Below are 10228 nucleotides of genomic sequence, written 5' to 3' on the forward strand. Positions count from 1 at the left end.
AAACAATTATCTCTTCTAGTTACGACCTTTGTACTCGGTTGCTGCTTGAATTGGTTGCTAAGCCATTAAAAATTTTGCACATATAGGATATGAAACAAAATATTTTTTTAGGTTTTATATATACATTTGAATAACTAAAAAATCATAAGTTACTACATCAATACCATAGAATTCAAATATAATTTATCAAGCTTATTAACTAAGATGTATTTTACTCTTAAAAAAATATGAAATTTCAAGCAGACTAAAGACAACCTACCTCACTGAAATCTTGGTTCAAAAGAAATGGTGCTTGCCATGTTGGAAATGCTGTGAAAACCACTAGGGAGACATTCCGATTGGTTATTCATGTCATATATAGAAGTAAGTGTATATAAAGGAGCAAATGGAAAGAGGTGGGCAGGGTGCCACTGTGTATTGTTTATTACATCAGTAATATCTTAGCAAATAGAAAAGATAAGATCTTCTTGTTTTATATTCTAATTTGTCAATATCTGTAATTTTAGTTTCTAATTTGTACATAACTACAGACTTAGTATTTTGACTTCACAAACATCTAATCTGAACCTTTGCTGCATTCAACATACCACGTGACACACAAAAATCGATGTTTATCTGTTTTTTAATATTTACTTTTAAATTAAGAAATTGAGTAATGTATAGTTCTAAAATTTGAATTATAATCTACAGTTTCATACCAAACATATTGACATAAATTCATGAAATAGTAGTTCAATAAAATTTTGAATGAGAGTCAACAAACGAGATGACATGGCTTTTCACCTATGACCCATCTTGAAAGGGTTAACAGAGCATCTCCACCTAAGGGGTCCCAACAACAGAGGAGCTATGTTTGGAGGGAAAGGGCCAAAGAGGATAAACATGTCAACATGGAGAAAATAAGGTTAAGAGTATCCTCCACAAACCCTGCAAGATGTGTCAGGGTCTGAACCTAAATCAATGACTGCAGCAATTGAGTTGAAGAACAGGAAATTTGCTTGATGGTATGCTAAAGCATATTTTTGTATTCTTTTTTATATAGCAAGGCCACATCAGGCTATCTTCTGTGTCCACCAAGGGTAATCAAATTCCCTGATTTTAGCATTGTAAATCCGAAGACTTACCGCTGTCCCACCGGAGAACGCTAAAGCATACGGATCCAAAGCTCAAGAGGAATGCTGGAACTTACATGCAATTGTGCCTGAAATTGGTCAGTGTGAACACCGATACCTGGAGACAGGGGAAACTAAGGTATTTTTAGGAAGGTGCCAAGTGTAGGAGGAAGGAGTGGAGTCACATGAAACCTCGGATATAGACAAAAGGTAACATACCTGTGATACCATATCTAGAAAGGCCAAGGGTGGCCTGTGAGTGTCTGCAAGAGAAAAATGGGACTGCATGACATAGGGAGAAGGAGGAAAAAGGCTCTCTAGATCGTCATCATTGTGCCCAGACTCTCCAAGAGAAGGAATGTCCCGTTTGAGTTCTGGAGAAGCTGTTGGCCACATGATGGATTCAAGCTTCTTTCTGACTACGGCTGAGACCTCCTTAGCCAAAAGTGTGGAACCAAAAGCCTCAGACACAGCAGTTGCAGAAGTTGTCACTTCTGTGTTTGTATTGATTTGAAATTCTAAGTTCATATTCAACTGTGGGGAATCTCTCAAGTAGAAAATAAAAGTTACTTTCTTTCACTTGTTTAACTGATATTAAATTAACTGGAAGGAATAAATCTATGAAGAAGAGAAAAAATTGATTGATCAACATGAAAAAGAATGTGCACTAAACACTGTAATAAATGTGAGCAATTTTTTGCAGATGTCTGATCTCCACTGTGTCAAATTAAGAAGTGAAGATTGGGTTCTACGGTATAGAGGGAGCCAGTTGCAACAGCAGAGTATGTCAATCTCCTATTATTAGAGGGTTGTCTCATGTTTATTTGCATGTTACAGTGCAGCTGAACCATGTTGAAACATGAGGTAAGTGGGAGTTTCAAGACCAGTGGTGAGTGAAGAAATTTTCACATATAGAAGACAGCACTGAACAAGAAAAGCTATTAATGTGAGGGGAGGTAAGAAATCATATCAAAAAGTTAAATCTATATAGACATTCAGTTTAAACATGATTTATATTTCCACACAGAGATATACTGTTTTCCTGTCGTTTCTTCTTTTTCCAAAAGCTTTTCAATTAACCACCATTCCTTCATCTCTTAGCAATTGGCTTGAAACTTAGTAGGGTTATACCTTGGTCCAATATGCCCAGATACTTTTTTTTAAGGATTTTATTGGGTGAAAGGTTAAAATCCCAAAAAAGTATATTTTGGGATTTTGTGCATTCATATTTATAGCAATAAGGATGAAAATTGGCACAAATATAAATTTTTATGCATCCAACAGGCTGACATACAAAAAAAAGTTGGATTTGTCCATTTTGAGTCTTTTTAGGGGTGCCAGAGCTAAAAAACAAACATAACTTGGAGATTTTTGGTGAATTACTTGGCCATATTTTGACCAGTTTTCATGAGATTTGAAACCAGAATGCCACAAAAATCATAATTTTAGGGTTTTTGGACAATTACTCAGCCATATTTTAGCCAATTTACATGGGGTTTGGTACAAAGATACTTTTTTACAGTTCCCATACATATGCATACAAAAATGCAGGATATGCCCACTTTTGGTCATTTTAGGAGGATCAAAAGGTTACACAAACCAATAATTTTGGGTTTTTTTTATCAATAACTTAAGACTTGTTTTAATCAATTTACATGGAATTTAGTACAAAGATACTCTTTGCAGGTCCCAAACAGAGATAATAGACAATTTTGGAATTTTTGTTTTTTGCTCAACTTTTCAGCGAGCAAAGAACAATTTAGTTTTTGTGAATTATTAATGTGTATGCCAACCAATTTGCATGGAATATGGTACACAGATATCGCTTTGCAGGTCCCCAGCAGAGATATAGACAGTTTTCATTTTTTCTGTGTTTTTTATGATTTTTCTGGTGTCAAAATTGGCCATGTTGAGATTTCATGGCAAAGACATTGCATTTGGCCTCTTTAATCGTCAACATATTTCCTTTAATACTTTATTTTTGCCAGCTAAAGTAGTCACCACTTCTTGCTATAAATTGTAAAAAACACAGCGAAAACTGACATAGATTTATAAAAGATCTATGACCTAACATGCCAAAACTGCACCAAGTCAGATTAGGTAACTATCTTTTTAAGACCCACAGCTGCAAAAAAGTAGGATATTTTACTAAAAATTTGGCTGAAAAAAAATTAAACATATAATCGAAAAAGCGCATAAAGTGCAATCATAATTATTTGTAAACAGTTTAGCTACATTAATTGAGCTGATTTCAACACAACTTTCAGATTTTCAATTGGATGCCAGGAAGCATGCAAACAGTAGTAACTAGCACAGTATGTGATAAACACAATAAAACAAAAGAAAGGAACATGCCATATTTGTCGCCTTTGTGATCCATTACTCTCATGCACTGTACCTACGATGCATATCAACTACAATAGAAAGCATAAAAGTAGTCAGTTGTCAAATAAATAATAAAAATTAAAAAAGGTGCAGCCAAATCAGGGGCAAGTTTTTCATGGCACAGTTTTACAAATATAATTTAACATGAAATCATTTTCAGAAATATAAAGAACATCTATCAAAACTATTATAAGAAAAATTCCAAATCTGTGGTTTGTTCCTAAGTTTTCTACACTTCTCACTAAACTCTGTGGTTCTTCTCTGCAGAAGCTACATCTAATCAATCTCCCATAAATCTGTAAATTACTTCTTACATCAGTTTATTCTCTCTAAACGGACATGAGTAAATACATGTAGTTTATAATCTGCTTTTCCAGTTGTATTTAGATTCTATCTACAGCATTTTCAAAGCAGAACTTCATAGCTAATGTACACATCTCATGCTGTGATATCATAAAAGTGTAAAAATGAGAGGCTATACATAAAATATAAACCTATAATTATTATTATGGTATGATAATTCTTGGCACAAATTTCTAGTTTCATGTAGTGGTATATTCATAGATACAGACTCTATATCGAAGGTAACACAGTGTACCTTTTTATTGTTAGCTTCAATATAGTCTGTATCTATGAATATACCAATACATGAGACTATAAATCTGTGCCCAGAATTATCATACCATAATGATAATGATCAAATGAGATTTTCAAAACATATGTTTCAAGCGATCATGAGTTATGGTACTTAGGTATCTGAGTTCCTGTTTCATAAAGAAATTTATGGCCAGTTAGACTGGGTTGCTATGAATTAAGATAAGCCTCACTGTTTATTTGTTATCATGAAATAAAAAGTAACTTGAGGACTGCCCAGTACAATTTAGGCCAAAATATTATAGAAAATATGTGGGTGATATTTTTATCATCTTTAGAGATGTTGAACATGTTGAGAACAACCTCAACAGTAAACATTCCATTACTAAATTCACTATTAAATACCAACATAATCAAAAACTCCTTTTTAGGTTTACTTCTTCTTAACAATGATAGAAACTTCTATAATTATACTTCAACTTTGAGTTTTATACCATTGTTTTCTAACAAAAACTTGACAAAAAATTGAGTTAACCAGTAAATATTAATATATTTTATAAAGAAATAGAGAACATTAAAAATTCTTATCAAAAATGCTTTTCCAACAGATATTATAAATCAATTCTGATCACGAAGTTAGCACACAGGATCATATACAAAAGTTGTGATGACTTTCAAACGAGACCCAAAACTTAAGTGCTTTTAAACGGAGAGTAAGAGAAATTATGAATTTAGTTTTGAAAATCTTTTGGGACATATGATGGACAACAATTCCAGGTTCGAGACTGATGCCATTTTTTTTTTAATAGTAATTAATAATACTATCCAGTAAGCTTCTGTTAGATGTAAAATTTGTCTCTATACCCATCAGTTTAATAGAGTCTAGGCATGTTAAAATGTTTTGCAAGTGGAAGTTCTCTGTTTTGATTGTTGACTTGTGGTTATTAAAACATATTATTCATGCTTTAATTTCTCAATACTGGTATTATTTCCTATATATTGTCATATTATCATTTCCTCTGTTTCCCACCATATTTTGTTTTTATTTTTATCTTTATAAAAATATATTAACATTTCTTATAACTAATGTCATACTTAAGTCTCTTTTATCTAATGTACACACTTCTTTGGCACAAACTAAATCTGACACCAACAACTGTAGGTTATGATTGGCTAGTTCTCAAGGCTAACTCATACTGAACATTCAGTTTACGCAACATCGACATCTAAGCCTATATATTCCATTACATTTATTAAACATAACCCTTTATTCTCCTGAAGAAGAATAGTGAACTATTCAAAAGCGCTCGAATTTTGGGTTTCCTCTGAAAACTATTATAAATCAAGTTATCCCTCATCATATATATAATAGCATCCTTCCTGCACCTTCCACATAGGAAGTAGAAAACCAAAAAATTACTTTTATATTTCATATACTGGAAAACAAGTAATAGAAATTAGATTGGCTCGGTCAGGGCAACTTCTGGATACCATTTTCTTCCTGCCACTTTTGGGTGACACGGTGCTCCATCTTCCTGGAACAATGTTGTGTTCTTGTCCATGAAACCCGAGGAATAAAGTGGCAAGAGTCCTTCTTCCAATATTTCGATGTATTTTGCAATATTTATGTTGCCAACACACTCCACTAAGCTCGATCTCCCACCAACCCAAACAGCTCCCCAAACCATCATGCTGAAACCACCATGCTTCACAGTTGGCTGCAATCTGTTGAGCCAAAACTCTTGGTGAGGCATTCTCCAGATCCATATCCTTCTACTGTCTGAAAATTGAGCAAATCTTGATTCGTGTGAGAACAATATGGTCTTCCAAAAGTCCAGAAGCTTGGTCATCATATCACTTGCTCACTTCTTTCGTCTGACTATGTTGGCAGGTCTTAATAAGGGCTTCCGTCTAGCTGCTCTGCAACAATAACCCAATCTGTGGAGAATCCGTTGAACAGATTTCAGGCTCATCCCAACAACTTTGGTCTCTTCTGCAGTCATTAATCTGGGATCCATTTCGATGCTCCTCTTGACAGCCCTTTTTGTCCTTTCTGATGGACCAAGACAACCCGGACGCTGCTCAGTTGTTTCCTTGCCGTGTTTCCTGAACTGTACGATGATTCTGTTGACTGTTGAAAGCGGGATTCCCAAATTCTGCAAAATTTGCCGCTGACTTATTCCCCCATCTGCTTTACCAACTATCCTTTCTCTAACAAAATCTGACAATTCAAGAGAACCTTGAGTTCTAGGCATGTTGTAGCACAAGATAATTAGTGTGCGGACCACTTTCATTTATACAGTGCTCTGTGAACACAAATTAGTTAGCATAAATCAGTTAAATGACGAAAAATTAGGTGTCTATTTACTTGTGAACACTCAGTGTACATTACAATATTTGTTTTAGATATAATAACGATGGGTTATGTATTTATCAAACATCAAATGTGGTATATCACTATAACATCATAAGTGTCTTAAATGTAATTTGGGTTATATAGGTTTTACTACTAAGGCATTAAAAACACATATACAAAAGCAAGCAAATTTGAGATACACATCATATTCAAATATTAAGAGACATATTACAGAGTTCTAAGGAACCCATAAATAGTGAAAATTGTAAAATCTTGGCCATAGCTAATGCTAATATTACTACTACTAATAATAATTAACAGGAATTAAGAATAAAGGAAAGTATATTAATTGATAGATTTAAACCAGGGTTAAACAAACAAAACAGTATAGTTCACCTATTAATATGTATAACTTGTTTTATAAAAATAAGTTTTCATGAAGCCTGAATTTAATATTAATTTGAGATATGTATTGTACACTAGCACTACTCTCTACGCCTAGTATAAATATCATCTTACGTCTAGGCCTAATTCAATTTTAATTTGCAAAAAGTCTATAACCCCCTCCCCCTAAAGAAACGTTGCCTACTAAGCTGAAATCAACATAGTATTACTATTACTATTGTATTACTATTAGTACAAGTACTGTTAATGCTACATTATTCACGACTGTGAACTTGAAGAAGCCTTGTCTCCAAAACTAAAAGTAAGTCAAAATAAAATAGTGTAATAAATTTCCTTATGCTCTAATTTATATGATTGAAATCTGGAATAATAAATGAATACTGTTATTTAAATCTTCATTAAGTCCATAATCCGCGCCTTTATGTCACTTGCCTGCTATTTGTTGTTTTTGAATTTCAGACCCAGCAACGTAAAGTCTGAACTTGCAATTCAGAGTGATAAAATAGTTCACTCAACCTTAGTACATGAATTGTGGCGCAGTATATCGTTAAAACGTTTAGCCAAAGTGTTTGATGGTTGTTGCAACGAGCTACTGTATGGGTAGTTACTTTCATGCCGCAAATATTTGTGCAAGTGTAGAAAACAATCAGATACACATCATCTAAGTATTCTTTCTGTAAGATACAGTAAGCTTAACGTTAAAATGTCTTAAAGTTCGGCTAACTATATGAATATAAGATAACATAATTTTATTTTGAAACATTGTTATGTTAGCAATTTCTAAGATCTTGTAAATGTAAGTATGAGTGTACAAAATATCTATACTTGTTATCAACTTTAAAAGATATCAAATAAAATGTTGAAACTGGTTGAAAACAACTTTATAAATTAAATAATTATTAGCTACAGTTTCATAGCGACAATTAACATGATTTGTGGTAAAGGATAACTTTTCGCAAGTGAAGTAGCCCATAGATGATCAGGTGAGAAGTTCCTGTTCAAAGATGATCTCGCTAATCAATACAAAGTCTAACTACATTATAAAGAAAAATGCATAACTATCCATTACGAAAATCACTGGTTTGCTTCCCAATCAAATTTAAGACAAAAGATATCCATTTCACATAATTATTTGAAAACGTCTTTTTTGATGTCTAGCTTATCCACACGTTTACAGCAATATTTTTAATGCTATATATATATATATATATATATATATTGGGATATTAATTTATATATTATATACTTTTCTTACAGATAAGTGTTTTGTATACCAATAGATCACAATGGTAAGTGGCACAATTTATATACCATAAAAATAGATATATTTTAATTTTTTACTACAGGTGGCGCAAGTAGGTTGATGACGTAAAATAAGAAAACACTCACAAATAACAAAATTCTACAATTGTTGCTTGTAAAATTAGTTTTCCTTTTCTATACCAATTAAAATATTTTTCTGGAAAAACTTCTTTGAATACTAGCTTTTTAACTTTATTTTTAAATATGACCTTGAGGTATGTAAAGGTCAAAATGAGATTAGGTATTGCCATTAGGTTTGTTATTACGCAATCTTGTAATCATCTGTTTATTGCCTGTGTATTCAATTTCAAAATAGGTCAAGGAGGAACAGATAATAAGGTTTGGAAAAAAACATGCTATATAACTTATGTTATTTTGTGTTAGCGTGGATAAATGAATAAACAGATAACTTCAATATAAAGTTATAGAACCTCATACAGTTGCTTGACCCTAATAGTAATACATACTTAAAATACGATCTATTATTAATCGTGGTTCTTCATAGACCTATAATTTATACAATAATAATAATAATAATAAAAACGTCGGAATAGAAACTCGTTTATTTTATCTAAGGACGTTCCGAGCAGTTGCTACTCGTCTGACTTAATATAGCTCTGTATCATACGCGCTAGTAATGGCTTAACTTAAGCTTATCAAGACGATTACCTGCAAGTTACACGTGAATGGCATTTCACTACAGCATACACACATATATATATATATACACACACACACACACAAAGAGGACATTTTCAAATTGAAACAGTTTCCACTAAGAAATAAGACAAATACTATAATTAAAGTATACATTTTGTCGTAATATACTTGTCATGGTAGGCCTATCTCGTGAATAGAGTAGATATTTTTTTTGACAGGAAACATAATTCAACCACATATCTACAATGAAATGTTTTGACAGGAAACTTACAAAATTACACATCAATATGAAACTTGCCTTTCTTTTCTTTTCATGATTCAAAAGAAGTTCTTCTCTCGACTGCATTTTGAAGGTCTTATAAGCTATATTAACGTAGTCTTCAGCATGATGGATATTGAGCAATATCTTTCCAACGTGTATATGTTTACAAACAGAAGACTAGTGTCATGGCTAGCGCATTCGATACTAAGCGTTCATTGGTTAACCATGTCAGTGAAACCGAGACTATGAGGCATTGGCCAAAAATATGTATTTTAGGCATTACTCTGGAAATGAATAAAACATAATATTAAAATCATATTATAATAATAATTCTATCCTTAAGGGTTTAAAGCTCATAAAAATGATCAAATATACAAATAAATATTTTACGTTCAAAGACAGATGTAGTATGTTTGCAAAGTATTTCATATTTCAATTTAATACAATAATGCACTGCATATTATATTAAATATATAACCACTGAGTGGGGATGGGAATACAAGAAACTTGATATTACGTCCATTTTCATATTACAATCATAAATAATTAGCTCTAACCAAGCTATTTTACGGAAAATACATATATGTACAACTACACGACTTAAAAGATTGTTTGTTTGTTGTTAAGCTCAAAGCTACACAATGGACAATCTATGCTGTGCCTACCACGGGAATCGAAACCTGGGTTTTAGAGCTATAAGCCTTCAGACTTACCACCGAACCATTGGGGAGGGGCACTTAAAAATAAGGCATAGATCATACAAATACAAAATAAATATACAAAGACTAAAACTTTGTAAGAAATACGTAAATATTAAAATACAGCACTACAAGCATGGCAAAATCATAAGTAATACATCCAAAGCAATATAAAGGACCAAATAAACAATTATATTACTGTTTGTTTTTAAGCGAAAAATTATACAATGACCTATCAACATCGTGTTCATGACGGATATCAAAACCCTACATAAGCTCTCTCAAGCTTATCGTTTAGCCTCCGTGTGGGTAAGAATGTATGTGTATGTGAGGGATATACTTATATATATATTGTTACGTCTTCGTTTGTTAATTAATTTTCCGTAACTTCGTTCCGACGAAACTTTAGCGACACAAGTCCTTACTTAATAAAACTGGTTTATTCTTTCTGAAT

At 32.6% G+C, this 10228-nt stretch overlaps 1 protein-coding gene across 1 annotated transcript in view; it reads right to left on the reverse strand.

The window, feature by feature from the left end:
• LOC106478209 (cAMP-responsive element-binding protein-like 2) overlaps nucleotides 1-9263 on the reverse strand; it is a 31704-nt gene extending 22441 nt beyond the window's left edge. Inside the window, exon 1 of the mRNA XM_013938734.2 lies at nucleotides 9113-9263. Within this exon, the coding sequence (XP_013794188.1) occupies nucleotides 9113-9160 (48 nt within the window). The 5' untranslated portion in view covers nucleotides 9161-9263. The remainder of the gene's footprint in view (nucleotides 1-9112) is intronic.
• Nucleotides 9264-10228: the final 965 nt, after the last annotated feature.

Source organism: Limulus polyphemus, unplaced genomic scaffold (assembly GCF_000517525.1).
Source record: "Limulus polyphemus unplaced genomic scaffold, Limulus_polyphemus-2.1.2 Scaffold189, whole genome shotgun sequence".
NCBI classification, from domain to species: Eukaryota; Metazoa; Arthropoda; class Merostomata; order Xiphosura; family Limulidae; genus Limulus; species Limulus polyphemus.